Raw genomic sequence first — 20,041 nt, 5'->3', positions numbered from 1 at the left:
TAAACACCTCTCAAAGCATTCCTTAAAGAAGATGGTACAAGAAAAGGTAATCAAAAACACGGTTAAAAGTACATTTTCAATAAAGTTTTGACCAAGAAAGCTCTGTCTCTGATGAATATAGAAAAGAAGGTGACATTTTGGAGAAGGAAGGCAGGCAGTAGTTGAAAGAGTTGCAGGACGAGGAGGAGGTTCAGGGACACTGTAAATGAAGAGTTGGATTGTGAACATGATGTGTTGGAGAAGACTGTTCCAAAAGAGTCGGTGATAATTGGGATGAAAGCAAAATGTGATGTGGTAGCTGAATTTTGGTGAGTGGTAGTTTTTGCTGGGAAAAACCTTGGTCTGTTATGGAAAAACAGAGACAGACAAACCTAGGCTTTTAATGGGTTGGAAAGTTTCAGTTTTATTGAAAATTTTGGATATGGAATTTCCAAAACATATTTGAGTATTAGGAGTATTGTAAGGAAGATGGATGAGCTGAAGGTGTGGATAGACATTTGGCAGTATGACGTGATGCCGATTAGTGCGACGTCGTTGCAGGAGGGATGTGACTGGCAGCTAAATATTCCGGGATTTCACTGCTTTGGGTGTGATAGAATCGGAAGGGTAAGATGGGTGGTGTGGCATTGCTTGTCAGGAAAAATATCACAGCGGAGCTGATGCGAGATAGATTGGATGGCTCGTCAAGAGAGGCGGAATGGGTGAAATTCAAAAATGAAAAAGGAGAAGTTACAATTATAGCGGTGAATTATTAATCACCTAGTGGGGAGCGAGCAATAGAGGAGCAAATTTGTAAGCAAATAGCTGAGATTTGTAATAAGCACAGGGTTGTATTAGTGGGAGATTTTAATTTTCCAAATATAGATTTGGAAACACATTCTGTGAAGGGGTTGGATGGATTACAATTTGTAAAATGTGTGCAGAATAGTTTTTTGCAGCAATACATTGAGTTACCGACTAGAGAAAGGGCAGTGTTGGATCTACTGTTGGGGAATGAGATAGGGCAGGTGACTGAGGTGTGTTGGGGAGCACTTCGGATCCAGCAATCATGGTACCATACGTTTCAGCATAATTATGGAATGGGATAGGTCTGGTCTGAAGATTAAGGTTTTTGAGTGGGGGAAAGCCAGATTTGATGAAATGAGAAGAGATTTGCAAGGAGTGGTTTGGGCTCATTTGTTTTAAGGGAAGAGAATTGGAGGGCATTTAAAGGTAAAATTTTGAGGGTATAGAATCTTTATGTTCTTGTAAGGATAAAAGGCAGGGCCAAAAGTTCGAGTGAGCCGTGGTTTTCAAGGGAGATTAGAAAGTTGATTCGAAATAAAATGGAGGTCTATATTAAATACAAAAAACAAGGTATTGATGCGATGTTTGGAAAATACATGGATTGTGAAAAGAAGCTTAAGAAAGAAATTAGGATAGCGAAAAGGTACGAGGTGGCTGTAGCGAACTGGATGAAAGTAAATCTGAAGGGTTTTTACAAATATGTAAATAGCAAAAGAAGAGTGAAGGATAAAATTGGCCCCTTAGAGAATCAGAGCAGACAAATTTGTATGGAGCCGAATGAGGTGGAGGAGATATTGAATGAGTTCTTCTCTTTGGTATTCACTAAGGAAAAGGATATGGAATCGTTTAGGATAAGAAAAGCAAAAGGGGTGATTATGCAAAATGTAGTGATTAGGAAAGAGGGGGTATTGGAACCTTTGAGGCATATAAAGGTGGATAAGTCTCTGGGTCCCAACGGGATTTTCCCCAGGACCTTGAGAGAAGTCAGAGAGGAAATAGCAGAGGCTCTAACAGTGATTTTTCCACAGTTGCTAGAGGGGGAGCATAGTACCACAGGATTGGCATGTCGCAAAAGTAGTTCCCAAAAAGGGCTCCAGGTGTAGGCCCAGCAATTATAGGCCAAAATGTTTGATGTCAGTGATCGGTAAACTAATGGAAAGTATTCTTAGAGATAATATGTATAAGTATCTACAGGGTCAGGGACTGATCAGGGACACCCAACATGGGTTTGTGCGGGGAAGGTCATGTTTGACAAATCTTGAATTTTTTTGAGGAGGTGACTAGGAAGGTTGATGAGGATAGAGCAGTAGATGTAGTCTATATGGATTTCAGTAAGGTCTTCGATAAGATTGCACATAAAAGGTTGGTAAGGAAGGTTCCAGTGCTAGGTATTAATGTTGAGATAGTCAGATAGGTTCAACGGTGGTTAGAAGGTAGATGCCAGAGAGTCATGGTGGATTGCTGTCTGTCAGGATGGAAGCCGGTGATGAGCGGTGTGCCTCTGGGCTCGGTGTTGGGTCCCTTGTTTGTCGTTTACATTAATGATTTGAATGATGGAGTGGTAAATTGGGTTAGTAAATAACCGGATGATACAAAAATAGGGGGAGTTGTGGAGAGTGAAGATGGTTTTTAGGGACTGCAGAAGGATTTGAATATTGATAAGTGTGAAGTGCTTCATTTTGGGAAGAATAATCAAAACAGGACGTATATGCAGTGAAGGAGAGGGCACTGAGGAACAGAGAGAACTTGGAATAATAGTTCATCATTCTTTGAAAGTGGATTTTCATGTGGATAGCAGAGGTCGGCAGCATCGAGTCCACGCTGCTGAAGATCCAGCTGCGCTGGATGGGTCACGTCTCCAGAATGGAGGACCATCGCCTTCCCAAGATCGTGTTATATGGCGAGCTCTCCACTGGCCACCGTGACAGAGGTGCACCAAAGAAAAGGTACAAGGACTGCCTAAAGAAATCTCTTGGTGCCTGCCACATTGACCACCGCCAGTGGGCTGATAACGCCTCAAACCGTGCATCTTGGCGCCTCACAGTTTGGCGGGCAGCAACCTCCTTTGAAGAAGACCGCAGAGCCCACCTCACTGACAAAAGGCAAAGGAGGAAAAACCCAACACCCAACCCCAACCAACCAATTTTCCCCTGCAACCGCTGCAACTGTGTCTGCCTGTCCCGCATCGGACTTGTCAGCCACAAACGAGCCTGCAGCTGACGTGGACTTTTTACCCCCTCCATAAATCTTCGACCGCGAAGCCAAGCCAAAGAGAGTGGTAAAGAAGGTTTTTGGTATCCTGGCCTTTATAAATCAAAGCATAGAATAAAGGAGCTGCGAGGGGATGTTGAGATTGTTCAAGGCATGGGTGAGGCCAAATTGGGAATACTGTGTGTGATTCTGGTCCCCAAATTATAGGAAGGATATCAATAAGGTAGAGAAGGTGCAGAGAAGGTTTACTAAAATGTTGTCTGGATTGCAGTGTTTGGAATACAAAGAAAGATTGAATAGACTGGGTCTTTATTCATTGGAGTGTGGAAGGTTGAGGTGGGATTTGATAGACAGAGTAGATGTGAATAGGCTCTTCCCCTTGAGGGTAGGTGAGATTGGAATGAGGGGTCATAATTTAAGGGTAAGGGGAAAAAACATGAGAGGGAGCTTCTTCACTCAGAGAGTGGTGGCTGAGGGAATGACCTTCCGGAAGAACTGGTTGTAGCAGAGTCAATTTTGTCATTTAAGCGAAGGTTGGATAAGTGCATGGATGTGAGAGGACTGGAGGGTTATCTTATAATCTTTTCTCTTAAAGTTACCTCACATCCTTCTTTTTTTTTTAAACTTTATTTATTCATTCAAAAAACAAATAATATACAACAATTAACCATAAACATGAATGTTATTTTTTGAATATATAAAAAAAGAGAAAACAAAATACACCCCCCCTCTTCAGCCAACTCTCCTAAGGAAAGCCATAAAGAAAGAAAAAAGAAAAAAAATTAAAGAAAAATTACATATTAAGATCTAATCAATGTAAATTGAAATGTAAATATTCTGAATATAACAACCACTTATTAATAAAAAAAATATTATCACATGAAACATACATAATTTTTCCATTATTAAACAATATTTCATCTCATTATGCCATCTATTAATATCAATCATATTTATATCTTTCCATGTACTAGCAATACATTTTTTCGCTAAGGATAAAGCTAAATATTCAAAAGCAAACTGAAACTTATCTAATCCCAAGCCTTTCAAAGGTTGAAAACTACCCAATAAAAATACTGTTGGATCTAAAACTATTTTAATCTTATACAGATATTCTAAAAACGATTGTATATGTATATATGACCAAACAGCATGAAAAAAAGTTCCAACCGTATCACCACATCTAAAACACAAGTCTGATTCATGAAAACCATACTTTTTTAATTTTTCAGGTGTTAAATATAATTGATGTAAAAAATTATAGTTAATCATTGCATTATGGGCATTTATCAATCTAGTTACACTGTCATAACAAATATCTAACCAATCCTCTTCGGAAAAAATAAAACCAGTAACCGCTTCCCATTTACTTTGAGATCTATCCCAAACCTTTTTATCTACAACATCCTGTAATATTTGATACATAAATGAAATATAACCCTTCTCTGGAACCTTCATAAGAAAAGTCTCAAATTTAGTCATTTCAGGTAAAATCATATCTCTACCAAACATACATCTTACCAAAGATCAAATTTGATAATATAGAAACAAAGAATTCTTATCAATACCAAAACCTTCCCTCATCTGATTAAAAGATAAAAATTTACCCTGTTTAAAACAATCTCCCAAATTTTTCACACCTTTAAATCTCCAATGCAATAAACCGATTATGTATTGAAAAAGGAATAAGTTGATTATTATACAACGGAGTCAAAGCCGATAATTCACCCCAAGAGCCTTTCATTTTATTTTTCTTTATCCATAACTTCATTAAATGTTTTAGTATAGGCACATTATATTGTTGTAACAAATTTATATTCCATCTAAACAAAAATTGATGTATTTCAAATTCAGAAATATTTGCCATCTCAATTTTAGCCCAACTAGGAGGCCGTAACAAATCTATCAATTAACTAATAAATTTAAGTTGGACTGCTTCATAATAATTTTGAAAATGTGGTAAACATAATCCCCCTAACTCATATTTCCAAGTTAATTTATTCAAACCTACTCTGGAAAATTTACCTCTCCATAAAAACTCCCTAACCATTTTATTCAAATCTCGAAAAAAAAATTATCAAGTAAATACGGAATAGATTGAAACAAATATTGTATACGCAGAAAGATAGTCATCTTAATTGTATTTATCCTACCTATTAAATTAATAGGTAAATCTTTCCACTTGATCAAATCAGTTTTAATTCTTTTCATTAACGGAACATAATTTAATTTATATAAAGATTGATAATTAACATTCAAAATTATACCCAAATTTTAATTCGATCAGTCCATTTCAAATTAATAATATTCTTATAAACTGAATAATCTCCTTCACTTACCGGTAATATTTCACTTTTTTCCCAATTAACTTTATATCCAGAAAGACATCCTTATTGTATTAAACACTCCTTCAAGTGCATAAGTGACTGAGCTGGATTTGTTAAATACACCAATACATCATCAGCAAATTAATTAATTTTATACTCCTCGTCTAAAACTTTCATACCTTGTATCTGTGTATTTTGTCTTATCAATTGTGCTAAAGGTTCAATCACTAACACAAACAAAGCCGGTGATAAAGGACAACCTTGACGAGTTGATCGAGATAGCTTAAAAGGTTCCGAAATCAAACAATTCGTCAATACTCTAGCTACCGGTTTACTATATAGAGCCCTCACATCCTTCTATGATCCAAAGAGAAAAGCCCTTGCTCTGCTAACCTTGCCTCATAAGATATATTTTACAATCCAGGCAACATCCTGGTAAATATCCTCCACACCCTCTACATAGCTTTCACATCCTTCCTGCAATGAGATGATCAGAAATGAATACAATATTCTGTATGGCCTTACCAGATATTTATAGACCTGCAGCATTATCTCACAATTCTTGAACTCAATTCCCCTGACTAATGAAGTCCAGCATACCAGAGGACTTCTGAACTCTCCTATCAACCTGCCCAGCAACCTTGAGAGATGTATGAAGTTTGACGCCAAAGTCCCTCTGTTCTTCCACACTGTTAAGTAACCTACCATTAACCATGTCTCTGCCTTCATTTGACCTTCCAAAATACATCACCTCACCTGAGGGAATTCATAGTGTTACGAGCCCAGATTATCCCAAAGCTCAGCAGCAATAGATATTCACCAAGACAAATGGATACTTAAACAAAAGTTGCTTTTATCTTTAAACATGAAAACAGGATCAAAATTTATCTTATCACTATTAGCTTAACCCCCTTCTAATTCTAAGCACGTGTATGTAATGTGTGTGTAAGTTCAGAAAAGTTCTTTGATTCACAGTCCAATCTCACTTATCATTCCTCCAAGTTCACTGGTTGCAGGCAATTCTTATACTGTGCATAGAATTTAACATTAAGTTCACCAGGCTTTTGTGCTTGAAAAGTAAATGGTTACTGCTCAGGAAGGTTCTTGTCAGTTTTCAGAGAGAAATTTGTTGTTCACTGGACGCGCACAACTGATTCCTTGTAACTAGCCACTTCAGTGTCTTGCTGAAGAAACTTTGCCCCATCAGAGTTATCCAGATGATAACCTCTCTCTTTCAGGTCACCACGGAGTTCCTTTTTGTTTCTGTTATTTCAAGTGAAACATTAAGCAGCCAGTCCTCTCCTCTTGCATGAACCACAAGGGCTTTGACCAGGCTAAACTAAGCACTCACAACCCATCTTCCAAATGTGGTTTTTCCACAAGCTTACCAACTTGTCCTGTTCCAGTCCCAGCTGCTGACTGTAAAACTGCAGGACAGATCTCTCTATCTCTCTCTCTCTGAGAGAAAGCCTGTTTTACTCTCTCTGCTTGCAAAACCACATGATCCTCTTAGAACAGCAAGTTCCACTCTCCGACAAGTTATTTCATCTGTGGCCTTTTTGTAAACAACAATCCATTAGCAAGGTCTCTTGGGCACCCACCAAAGCTTTTGCAAAGGCTATTGGCACCAGCCTTTCTAGCATGAGCAGTATTTTAAATAAGATTTGTTCTAAAGTGTTTCTATGTGACCTTCACTAAAAACCCTGCTCCAATTCATCTCCCATAAACATATCTATATACAATACAAACACAATATAATCTGTCACAATAGGCATGAGAGGGAAGAGGTTAAAAGGAAGCAAACTGGGGAAAATGGGAATGTCCTGAGAACCAGAATAGACTCAAAAGGCTGAATGGCTGTCTCCTATATTGTGGTGGTCATGGGGATATTAGAAAAATGGTTCTGGGCTATGATGGAGGGAAGAATTACATTGATGTGGAGCAGGTTTAAATGGGTCAGCACAAGATCCTGGGCTGTTCTGTGAAAAATACAAGATATGAGAAAACAATATTTTTCAAAATTACCTCCGATAATTTAAGTCAGCTTCCTTCTTAATTGATTATACTTAAATTTTAAAAAAAGAAATAACAGTAAAGTTTGGGATTGAGAAAGTACCCTTGATCATGCAAACAGTGCCCAGTTTGCACTTTCAAAGATGACATCACCGACGTGACTGAAACTTCTGGAAAAACAAAATTTAAATTTGGTGGGTTCCCAGCACCACCAAGCTTTCCAGACTCTGCCTGCTGGGAATAGATCAAATGAAGCCCATTGTTTTTTAAATCCAAATTTGGGTTGTTTACTTCAACTATGTAAAATGGAGTGAGCATATATCAATCTCTCTCTTTTGTTTTTTTTATTTTTATAAATGTTATTTTCCATTTTCAAACATAAACCTATATTTCTTCATCTTGAACAATACATTACAATAGATGCGATGCAAAATGATACATTATCTCCCCTCCCCCCAAAAAGAAAGGAAGAAAGAAAGCACAAGAGAAAAAAAATGAAGTTGATTTTTTTTGGACATTATAACATATCCTAATACATAAATCTTAAGTTTAAAATTAATTCTAAATGTTAAATTTCAATATATCTAATATTACTCCTAATTAATGTGAAGAAATTATTTGCAATGAGACAATGGACTAGCAAGTTAGAGATTCTGTTTTGATGTAATACCTGGGAGGTGAAGGGTGCCGGAGTCCACCATGTGGTGCAATGAGCCACATCCCATATAGGGGGGTGGTTCTACTATTATAGGAGTTGTATGGGTGTTTTATTCTACTTTAGAGAATTGATTCAATATAGAATTTAAATTGGATGTTGGAGAGATGTGAGATTTTTAATGGATATATGAATAATTAGGATTTTTGTTAGATATATTGGAATTTAACAGAATCTCATATCTCTTCCATGTTAAATCAATTTTCTAAAGTAAAAGTAGCCGTGTGGAATGATCTTCCGGGAGTAATAGTGGCGGCGGAGTCAATTGTATTATTTAAGAAAAGGTTGGACAGGTATATGGATGAGAAGAAGATGGAGGGTTATGGGCATTGTGCAGGGAGGTGGGACTAGAAAGGGGTGTTTGGTTCGGTGTGGACTAGAAGGGCCTAATGGCCTGTTTCCGTGCTGTAATTGTTATGTTATGTTATGTTAATACAACATCAATGTAATCGATAAAACTCCATTTATAAACATATATTTAATAATAATAAGGAACACAACACCACCCCCCCCCCCATCATACAAGATGTGGCTCATTGCCACAAACAAGCCTTTAAACAGCAGTCGATGGACTCCAGTACCTTTCACCTCCCAAATATTACATCAGAACAAAGTCTCTAATTTACTAGTCTATTGCCCAATTCCAAATAGTTCCTTTCTGATTTACTCAGCCTATTAAAAGACAAAGTTTCCACCAAATCTGATTTCATTACAGCCGTGGTCTGAGAGTTCTCTGTGCTTTTCAATTTCAATTGGACCTCATATTTTAAATCAATTCTAAATGTTAAATTCCAATATATCTAACAAAAATCCTAATTATTCATATATCCATTAAAAATCTCACATCTCTCCAACATCCAATTTAAATTCTATATTGAATCAATTCTCTAAAGTAAAATAAAACACCCATACAACTCCTATAATAGTAGAACCACCCCCCTATATGGGATGTGGCTCATTGCACCACATGGTGGACTCCGGCACCCTTCACCTCCCAGGTATTACATCAAAACAGAGTCTCTAACTTGCTAGTCCATTGTCTCATTGCAAATAATTTCTTCACATTAACTTGGCCTATTAGAAGGTTTCCACAAAATCTAATGCCTGTTTGTAATCCATAAAAAATGTATTTTTGCCATCCGGTAATACAACCTTCATCGTTGCTGGATAACGTAATGTAAACTTGTATCCCTTTTCCCAAAGACTTCTCTTGACTTCATTAAACTGTCTCCTCTTTGGCAACAGATGTGCAGTAATTTCTGGATAAAAGGAAACCTTCAAATCATGATGTTCAAGTGGACTTTTCTTTATTTTTACTTTTTTTGCTGATAAAGCTAGAATCTTTTCCTTGTCTCAATATTTTGAACACTTAATTACTATAGAGTGAGATTTCTCATTTGTTTGCAGTCATGGTCTGAGGGCTCTATGGGCTTTTTCAATTTTAATTGGAGCTTCAAATTGATTTACCCCCAGAACCTTAAGTGTCCATCCTTGGAGAAACTGAACCATGTCGTGTTTTTCTTCTCCTTCCTCCAAACCAACAATCTTAATGTTGTTTCTCCTACTAAAATTTTCTATCTTACCAATTTTTTCAGAATTTATCTTCCTCTCAACAATGTATTCCTTAACTTCAGACTCCAAACTTTTCAGCTTCTCCTTTATATGTTTACCCTTTTCATAAACCTTCATAATATTCTGATTTCCATCATTGTTGTTCTTGTACTTCCATCATATTTGTTGATAAATGCTCATATTTTTCATTCACGCCTTTAACCTCAGATCTTAAATAATCTATTTCTTTCCACATCATTTTGATATAATCCCACATTTTCTAAACCATCTGTTGCCATTCACCATCAGAGTTCTTTGTATCCTTTTTATAGCCTTAGTTTTATATTTAACATCTTCATACAACACTTGCTAATTCACCACTGAAATCAATCATCTCACTCGAACTCGACACTCTGACCTTGTTTAAAGAATCTGTTTTCTTTGGCCCAATGCCATCTTCGCCAGCTGAAAGGCTGGTCACATTCGCTGCTACTCCCAGCAACTCAACTCACTGACGGGCCTTAGTTGTCACTCCAGATCTGGGATTTCTCTGCATCAGAGGCCTCTTTTCATATACAGGAGCACCTTCATCAGCTCCAGCAACAACAATTCCTTTCTTCAAAGGCATTGTAAAAAGTAAATGGACTATTCTTATCTTCTTCCTTCGTATTTTAATCTGTTACTTTTGCTAAATAATCATTTTCTTCTATTTTCCCGGGAGTTTGAGGATCCTACATCCTCCACATCACGTTGTTGCATTTTTTAAATTGGTTAGGGTGATTGCATCCAATGGCATACATTATTGTTTGTAAACAATCCAAAGCTGGATCTGTCCTACATGGAAGGATTCACTCTGTTTTCTCTGAACGGCATGTCCAACATCAGAAGTTCCAAAAATGACTGTCAATTGAACCAGTCGACATTCCAACCTTCCTGTGATTTCTGGGCAAGATTGTTAGTTGGACACTTCCTTGGATGCCAGTTTTCTTTTGTGCTGTAATGTTTATAGGAAGGAGGGTCAACGATGTTTTAATTATTCTCATTGTAGTCAATTTTTTTAATTTAAATTGTCTAAAAAAAAGTTTTTTTCTCTTTCTTAGGCATGTCCAACACAGAAGTTGTAAATGCTGTTGGGCGCGGATACCGCATGCCACGACCTGAAGAATGTCCGCAAGATCTTTACGACGTCATGAAGCTTTGTTGGAAGAGCAGTGCTGAAGATCGTCCAACCTTTGAATATCTGAAAGCGCTACTTGAAGATTTTTACACAGCCACAGAGGGTCAATACCAGCAACAACCATAGAGGGACTTAAAATGGAAAACCAAATCAATGGATCCAGTGATTAGTATAAACTTGTGGAAACCACTCTTCCATCTCATGGCCATCAAATCTCTGTGAATGGTAAGAAGCCATTTGAAGTAATTTAAAGGATCCAAGGTGAAAAAAAGCAGAAATGATAGCTGACGTCCCTCCTTTCTGAATCCAGTTTTCAGGTTATCAGATTGCTTTTCATGATCATCTTTTGTGCACAAGATCACACCAGTAATTACTATAACAGTTACTACATTTCAAAAGTAATTCATCGTTTGTAAAACAATTTGGAATATGCTGAGGTTGAAACTAGCACTATGTACATATTATTTCTTTCCTCAAAGAATGAGAACAATTGGTGATACGAAGAGAGCAAGACTTCACTCACAATACCTTGTGTGTATGATCATCCTGAGATGGTATGAAGGGTGATTGCTTGGAAGATCACTGGATGGAACCGAAAGTCACATCAGCATATTCTGTAGTTCATTTATTATTGTTAATAGCAAATAATTTTTCAATGCAGAAGGAGGAATGGTGAACTCCAGGGGAATAATATTTGATCCTAATCACTACAACTCCCTCTTATGATGCCCCACTTTGGGCTTCATGGATACAGTGAAGCCCTACAGTTATCTCAGATTTAAACAAGATGAATGATGTACAATAACTAAATGTGGTGCAAGATGACTTAACTGCCACTGAAAGTTTATCTGTACATCATTCACAGTAGATGCTGCACATTATCCCAATAACTTGAGCTGGGGTACACATTGCTCATAAATATGTATTGATGGAATGTTTTTCCAATTCAGGAATTTAATATATTGCAATTTTAAAAAACTAACATGATAAAGGAAAGTTTTCATATAAAGTCATCATAAAATACCATATCTAGAATTAAGTTAATCATTTTTTTTAGCTGGGGCATTCTTTTCTTTTTTGGCTTGGCTTCGCGGACGAAGATTTATGGAGGGGGTAAATGTCCACGTCAGCTGCAGGCTCGTTGGTGGCTGACAAGTCCGATGCGGGACAGGCAGACACGGTTGCAGGGGAAAATTGGTTGGTTGGGGTTGGGTGTTGGGTTTTTCCTCCTTTGCCTTTTGTCAGTGAGGTGGGCTCTAATTTAAGATAGTTTGACTTTCACATCAGGTATATTTCAGGAGTATTCTAGGATTTCTGCTATTTTATTAATTTATGTATTGGCTGTCCAAATCAAAATCTTTAAAATTATACCACCTATTTTGTAATATTCCACAAAGCCTTTCATTAAACCTGCAAATCAGTGTCTCAATCCCTGCTGGTGTAATGCACACAAATTCTGCGGGCAAACTCAAGGAATTTTTCTTCCACATGATAAAGTTTTGTATACGGAATCATGCTTTTATTTTAAAAGATATCACCTGAGTACTGTATTTTTTATTGAAATGAAGACTACCACATGCCACAGATTTATGTAAGTAGTCTTAAAAAGTAACCATCTGTAAATTTTTTATTGTGTGCTGAGCAAACTGTACAAGTTGTACATGAATAGCAACCAAACGCACACTGTAGTACAAAGTGTGAAATGCCAATGCATCACTTGTTATAATTTTGTATTTGCTAAATCTGCCTGTTTCTCTTACTAACTGTTCTCATCAATGTCAGATTTACAGAAATGAATCTATTCAGATCTTCTGTAGCACATTGTAAAATGTAGTGCCAGATGGGGTAAAAATTCACACCAATGACCATAAGTTTCAGTGAAATGAGTTCAATCCAGAGACAAATGGTGGATCTTGTAAGATGAGACTTTTGTGTAAAAAGAAAAAAAATCCCTTTTCCTCTCCAGATGAAATGAAATACCATTTACACTTGTACCTTGTATTGTTTAAAAAAAACTTTCACTGAAACTTTACATATGTATTCTATTTTGTATATGTGCAATATTTGCTTTTCTTTCCTGTCTGTGCAAAGAAAAATTGTAAATTATAAATTTGTTACAAGGATAAGGAATAGAATAAAGGCATCTGCTGCCCAAATATTTTCAATACAATTTCCTGGTAAAGTATGATTTTATAATAAGTGTATATATTTGTAAAATCTTATAAACAGCTTTCAAGCTGCGCAGAGGATGAATAACAATGCTGAAATAAATGAGATTGTAGCGTCTGCTGCGGCAGCGTTACCAAGTAGTGACGTCCACACAGCGTGAGGGTGAACCAAAGAATGACTTTATTGGTTTGAATTCACTGCATCTCCATGCTGGCCCGCCCACTTCCAGTGACGTACCCACCAGCTTTTGTGTTGTGATGTCACTCTCCGGCCAGCGGGCCGCAACGTGGATGTGGAGGACTTCTTAGCCCAGACGTGGAACTAGGCACAGGTTCCTCAGCAATGAAGGGGAGCCTGCACCATCTTGGACCTGCCGATTCAACCCATTTACTCACGCAGTCATTTATCCCGCTAAATCTTCCCCCTCCCCCCCCACCAAGAATCGCCACCACTCTCTGAATGGTCTACCTCTTTGTTTGGCCCGGGACTGGCAAGTTGGAGTCCAGGTGTGCGACTTTAAGGCGGTCAACTGTAAATCTGTTCTGTTAACCGCCAATGTCCAATGTGAACACCACACCGTCTCTCCACAGTACCTTGAAGGAGCCTTCATATGGGCACTGTGGGGGGCCCTTTGCTGTCCTCTGCTGGGTGGTGAGCCATGTCTAGGCAGTATTGGGGGAGGTGGTCCGCCCACTTGCTTTCTCAGCCTATGCAGGACATCTAAAGTGTTGGTCTGTGGGCCAGGAGGTGGTGGTTGAAATGTAGGTCCCCTGGGATGGAAAGCGGAGTGCCATACACCATCTCTGTGGAAGATACCGGCAGGTCCTCCTTCAGTGCCACGCGGATCCTGAGCAGTTCCCATGGGAGCTCGTCCATACTGTTCAGCCAGTCAGTCAGGATTTCAACATGGCCTTCAGGTGGTGGTGGAACTGTTCGAACAGACAGTCTGCTTAGGGATGGTAGGCCGTCTATGGTGGACCTGGCTGCCACAGAATTTTGCCAGGTTTGACCAGAGCGAAGAGGTGAATTGCACTCCTCAGTCCAATGTGATGTGGTTTGGGACTCCGAAACGGGCGACTCAAGTGGCGAGGAAAGCCTGAGCACACATCTCTGTGTTGCATGCAGCCATGGGTATCGCCTCTGGCCAGTGGGTGAATCTGTCAATGGTTATGAACAGGTACCTCATACCTTGGCTCACTGGGAGGGGGCCGATGATGTCGACGTGGACATGTTCGAACCTGCATTGCACCAGCTCGAACATCTGTAGGGGGGCTTTGGTGTGTCGATATACCTTGTCATGATGGCACTGTAAGCAGGTCTCAATGGAGCTCATGCCACATGACCTTGTCCAAGAGCATGTGGACTGTGGACCTTATGGAAGGGTGTTATAAGCTGTGGATCTGGTTGAAAACGCACCATCACCAGGTTGTGGGTAGGATCAGCCTAGTGGACCTGGTGGAGATGTCGCACAGTAGGGTCGGTTCTCCTGGTGTGGGGCAGACATCTCTGACCTTTAGGCTGATGATGGCTGCCCTTTACACCTGGACATCTACGTCCTCCCTCTGGTCCTTGGCGAGCTAGGTGACGTCAAGCCCTCCGTAGGGTGCGGTGACAGTGGGCCGGGACACCGCATCGGCTACTATGATGGCCTTGCCGGCGATGTGTGAATTCCGATACATAGGAGAGGTGCCGCTGTTGTCTTGCTGGCCACTGGTCCAAGGTGTTGCTCAGTGCGTAGGTCAACAGTTTGTGGTCTGTGTAGGTAGTGAACACTCTCCCCTCTAGCATTTAGTGGAAGTGCGATATCACCAGGTATAAGGCCAGCAGTGCATGGTTGAATGTGCTGTACTTGAGCTCTGGTATTCAGAGGTGCTTAATGAAGGTGAGGGGTAGCCAGTGCTCATCGACACATCTTTCTAGCACTGCGCCCACTGCTCCGTCTGAAACATCCATTGTGAGGGCTGGGGGGGGTGGGAGGTGGGATCCTGGAGTGCCAATGCTGTGGCCTTTGCCAGTGCTGACTCGGTGGAAAACCTCCATGGCTTCCGACATCCGTTGCAACATCTTGTTGCCAAGATTGAAAAAGCCAAATGGGCTGCATGAGGATGGCCGCTCCCAGGAAGAAACGATGGTAGAAGTTGACCATCCCCAGGAACTCCTGTAGTCCTTTGAACGTGCTCAGCTTAGGGAAGTTCTGGATGGCCTCCACCTTGTCGGGTAGTGGTGTGGTGCCTTCTGGGGTGATGTGATGCCCCAGGAAGTCTATTATTTGCAGGCTGAACTGGCACTTGGCTGGGTTCACTGAGCCCAAACTGCTGCAGTCTGTTGAACAGGTGGGTGAGGAGCATCCTGCAGGTGCTGACATCGGAGCTGACGATGAGGATGTCGACTAGATAAATGAAGATGAAGTTGAGATCCATGCTGACCACATCCATTAGTCACTGGAATATCTGGGCTGTGTTTTTGAGTCCGAAAGGCATTCTTAGGAATTCAAAGAGGCCAAAGGTGTGATGATGGCCATCTTCTAGATATCACTGGGGTGTAACAGGATTTGTTGGTACCCCTTTACGAGGTCCACCTTGGAGAATACCCTATAGCCTCATGGTGAAATCCTGGATGTGTGGGATGGGGTACCTGTCCGGGACTGTCGCTTCATTTAGACGTCAGTAGTCACCACATGGACACCAACCGCTGGAGCTCTTCTGCACCATGTGGAATGGGGAGGCTCATGGGCTATTGGAACGGCAGACGATCCCAAGCTCCTCCATGGCAGCGAACTCGGGCTTGGCTTGTTGGAGCTTGTCTGGCGAGAGCGCCGGGTTTATGCATGCACCAAGGGGCTGGCGTCTCTATGTGGTGCTCCATGTCATGTGGCGAGTTGGAGTCATGGAAGTTCAGTGCCAATAAAGCCGGGTATTTGGCCAGAAGGGATGCGTACTCCTCTTGGTCCAGGGAATGGATTCCCAGTGGCAGGAAAGAGCGTCTCCGCAAGGTGAGGGTGCATTTGGTACCCAAGGGTGTTGTAGATGGAAAGACAAAATATTTTTAGAAGAAATGGATAACATTCAAAATGCAAAAGGCAATGAGTGTGTACATAGAATAAGAATTCTATTGATTTAAAGGATCAACCATGTGTTAAAAATAGTGGAGCAATCATGAAAGGGCCTTCTGTTGCATTTTCCTATATTTCTGAATGATTGAGTTCAACTTGGTGTCAGTGCTGCTCAATTGCTCAGCAAAATTGCGCTACTTCCATCTGATAGCCTACAGGTCACCTTTGGGCAAGGTGTAGTATCTGTTTAGCCTCCCATTCAGGGTCACGTGAAGCCATGGATTGCAGATTCTACAAATTGGAATTTAAGGCTGTAAAACTAGAAACGCTGGGTGGATGAATCTGCTGATCATTGGCCAGGTTTGCTTGTCCAGTTAGAACACTGCAACTGAAGGCGGCAACGGGAAACTACTTCAGTACTTTTTCCCTCGTATAATCATGAACTCAACATCGACTACGATCTCAGCTCAAAGATGGAGCATTCACGGAGAGACAGACAGAAGGTCCATCATACCCACCCCATACACAGTAACCCATTAAACCTGAAGCAGAAGTTGCAGTGGTAAAGATAGTGGCAGAACTGCAAAACAAGGAATGATCAAGCCAACCATCTCCCATACAAATTCCTAGTGTGGCCAGTACCTAAGCCAGAGAGGTCTTACCAGCTAGCCATTTATTATATCACCCTGAATAATTCTTTGGCTTGGCTTCGCGGATGAAGATTTATGGAGGGGGTAAAAGTCCACGTCAGCTGCAGGCTTGTTTGTGGCTGACAAGTCCGATGCGGGACAGGCAGACACGGTTGCAGCGGCTGCAGGGGAAAATTGGTTGGTTGGGGTTGGGTGTTGGGTTTTTCCTCCTTTGCCTTTTGTCAGTGAGGTGGGCTCTGCGGTCTTCTTCAAAGGAGGTTGCTGCCCGCCAAACTGTGAGGCGCCAAGATGCACGGTTTGAGGCGATATCAGCCCACTGGCGGTGGTCAATGTGGCAGGCACCAAGAGATTTCTTTAGGCAGTCCTTGTACCTTTTCTTTGGTGCACCTCTGTCACGGTGGCCAGTGGAGAGCTCGCCATATAACACGATCTTGGGAAGGCGATGGTGCTCCATTCTGGAGACGTGACCCACCCAGCGCAGCTGGATCTTCAGCAGCGTGGACTCGATGCTGTCGACCTCTGCCATCTCGAGTACTTCGACGTTAGGGATGAAAGCGCTCCAATGGATGTTGAGGATGGAGCGGAGACAACGCTGGTGGAAGCGTTCTAGGAGCCGTAGGTGATGCCGGTAGAGGACCCATGATTCGGAGCCAAACAGGAGTGTGGGTATGACAACGGCTCTGTATATGCTTATCTTTGTGAGGTTTTTCAGTTGGTTGTTTTTCCAGACTCTTTTGTGTAGTCTTCCAAAGGCGCTATTTGCCTTGGCGAGACTGATGTCTATCTCATTGTCGATCCTTGCATCTGATGAAATGGTGCAGCCGAGATAGGTAAACTGGTTGACCGTTTTGAGTTTTGTGTGCCCGATGGAGATGTGGGGGGGCTGGTGGTCATGGTGGGGAGCTGGCTGATGGAGGACCTCAGTTTTCTTCAGGCTGACTTCCAGGCCAAACATTTTGGCAGTTTCCGCAAATAATTCCCTGAATAATTACACCATTTGAAAATACTCTATAGGGGTGAATCCACTTTGTGCTTTGAATGGTCTGGGGCCAGAGCAGGATATTTTCACTGTCTTAGATAATACAAGTAGTTTTTGGTTGATTCAATTACAGAATAAATTAGCTTTTACTGTTCAGGGATAGCAGTCAAGCCTGCCTCAAGTTTCCATCACAGCCCTGCAATAATTCAACAATGTATGGCTAAGATCATTGCCAGTGTTCCCTTGACAGATACCAGTAGCAACATTCTACAATATGTGATTGACCTTTTTTAATTTGCATCTCAGGGAGAGAAAGAGCACCTCTGGGTGGTTTCAAAGATTTTACAGGTTATTGGGAATGCAGAACTGAAGGTAAACCTTTCAGTTTGGACAGTCTGTGGTAATGTATTTGAGGTACAAGATTAGACAGGGCGAGAAAGTAATCCCCAAGGAAAGAAGCAACTCTTAAATGCCCCCACCCATATGTAGTGAACAGATCCATCAGGCTGCAAAGCTGGTGAATTACTGGTGTAGTTTTGTGGAAAATTATGCCAAGTTTGCAGAACCTCTACAAACTCTTGTCAGGGACAGGGGGATGAAGGTGGAGTAGGAGCAGAGCAAAGAGCAAGTAGCATGGACATGAAGTAGATCAAGTCTTTCTGTGTCTAAAGCAAACCTTAGTTACATCAGGTTTATCGTTCATTAGGGCTGCAGTGCTGCTAGGGCAACACTCCTGTACCTCTGTAGAAAACAGCAAAAAAATATAAGCAGGGAATTTGAACTACTGTAGTTGTGGCGGCAGCTGTATAATACAACAGGGATTTTACAGAAGTGGGTGTTTGGGGGGGATGCGTATGTGACATCAGATACAAGGAATTACCTTCTACAGGGAGTTTGGTGCCACCTTCAAATGAATTCAGCTCCTTTGAATCTCAAGTGACCAGCAGTAATATTTCCAAAGGGGACCAAGTGGCGACGAGGATAAATAAAATCCACACTCTGGACGACAGGATCCACAGGATTTCTAAAAAAAGGATGTCGGAGGTGAAAATTTTGTGTAAAATAATTACAATACAAGGAACGACATTGGGTGATGAAAGTATGTGCTCAGTAGTGAGCACACTAAAAGGAAAAGAAGAAACTCGAGGAAAACAACAAAAAAAGTGAGCAAGAGAAACAGTAAAGTGAAAGAGAGAAAGGGAGTCACCGAACTCAAGTGGCAGGGCTGGGGAAACTGGGGCCAGGACAGTGGGGGTGTGGTGGGGGGCCAGGACATCTGGAGAAACCTGGGCCGGGACAGTGGGGTGGGGGAAAATGCAAGATCTGGGGCCGGAACATCTGGAGAAACCGGGGCTGGGACAATGGATGGGGGGGGGAATAAAATCCAAGAAGGGGTGCCAGATTTTACAGCCAGATCTGGGATTAGAACAAGTGCTAAACTAATAGTGCTTCAAGTTCTTACAAAGTAAGGCTGAGATGGTACATGAGAATAAACAAAATCCTGTGTTGCAAAGGAACAGTTCATTTGCTTCATCTCAAAGTATGTAAATACATCTGTGAAGTGATAATCAGCAAGGTGGAACTGTCAATGGAAGATGTAGAAACCATTCTGAATACATGATTTATGTTGGGAAGGTAGAGTTGACCATTACAGTGCTAAGGAAGGCACTGTGGGTGGAGTTGATTGGGCAAATGAAGCTCTATAGAGCAGGAGCAACCTGGTACAAAAACTCTAGTTCAAGAGGCAGTTGAAAAGGGGAAGTTTGGAGGAATTACCTTAACAAGCAACAACAAAATTGTCTCTAATAATTATCTACAGTGTCTTACTAGTCTTATAAACAATTTGCAGCATCGTACATTTACAACAACATCCTTGAAAAGGTTCTCAAGCTTCTGAACCTCAAAATATGCACAAGACCCTGCTAAATGAAATGTGCGTCTTTGATAAAGGCCGCTAGCCTACTGAGATACCACCTAGTTATGGAGAAGCTTCACTGTCATCTCTCTGTAAGAGGTTTTCTTCTTTCCGTGTAATAAATTCCTTCAAAGATTATGTGGAGGATCATGGATGCCACATTCAAGATTGACACTCATCTTATTTCTTCTAGTACAGTACTGCAGAGTGAGAGAGGGGATTCAGTCTCATGAACTTGATAATAACAACACACTCAAGAATTCTCATAAATCATGTATCAGCACTTCTGTTTGTTAAACTACATGGACATCCTCTAGTTCAGTGGAATCCTGAGCTGTATGCCACATCATGGCTGCAGTACCACAGATCAGCAGATGACACCAGGACAAGAGTTGCTTCAGACCCCTGAAAATATACTACACCTGATCCTTTGTGGAAATTATTGTGAAACTTCTCATTGGTGGTATTTGGTAAACTGGTAATTAGTTTTAAATTG

The 20,041-nt window shown here is 40.9% G+C and overlaps 2 protein-coding genes across 9 annotated transcripts in view; one reads left to right on the top strand and one right to left on the bottom strand.

The window, feature by feature from the left end:
- lyn (LYN proto-oncogene, Src family tyrosine kinase) overlaps window positions 1-19,931 on the top strand; it is a 108,268-nt gene extending 88,337 nt beyond the window's left edge. For 7 of the 8 annotated variants that reach the window (XM_069921471.1, XM_069921474.1, XM_069921476.1 and 4 more), the window contains one exon: window positions 10,704-11,058. In XM_069921471.1, coding sequence (XP_069777572.1) covers window positions 10,704-10,906 — 203 coding nt within the window. In that variant the 3' untranslated portion in view covers window positions 10,907-11,058. Of the gene's footprint in view, window positions 1-10,703; window positions 11,059-19,738 lie in introns of those variants that run through there. The other variant, XR_011352313.1, reaches the window with a different exon arrangement.
- The window catches only part of LOC138755468 (uncharacterized), a 73,684-nt gene that overhangs the window by 13,154 nt on the left and 40,489 nt on the right, over window positions 1-20,041 (bottom strand). The window contains exon 4 of the transcript XR_011352315.1: window positions 18,511-18,654. The gene's annotated coding sequence lies outside the window, so the exon portion shown is untranslated. The remainder of the gene's footprint in view (window positions 1-18,510; window positions 18,655-20,041) is intronic.

Source organism: Narcine bancroftii, chromosome 2 (genome assembly GCF_036971445.1).
Source record: "Narcine bancroftii isolate sNarBan1 chromosome 2, sNarBan1.hap1, whole genome shotgun sequence".
NCBI lineage: Eukaryota > Metazoa > Chordata > Chondrichthyes > Torpediniformes > Narcinidae > Narcine > Narcine bancroftii.
The sequence above is the reverse complement of the archived record's forward strand: the minus strand, read 5'-3'. Positions and strand labels throughout refer to the sequence as shown.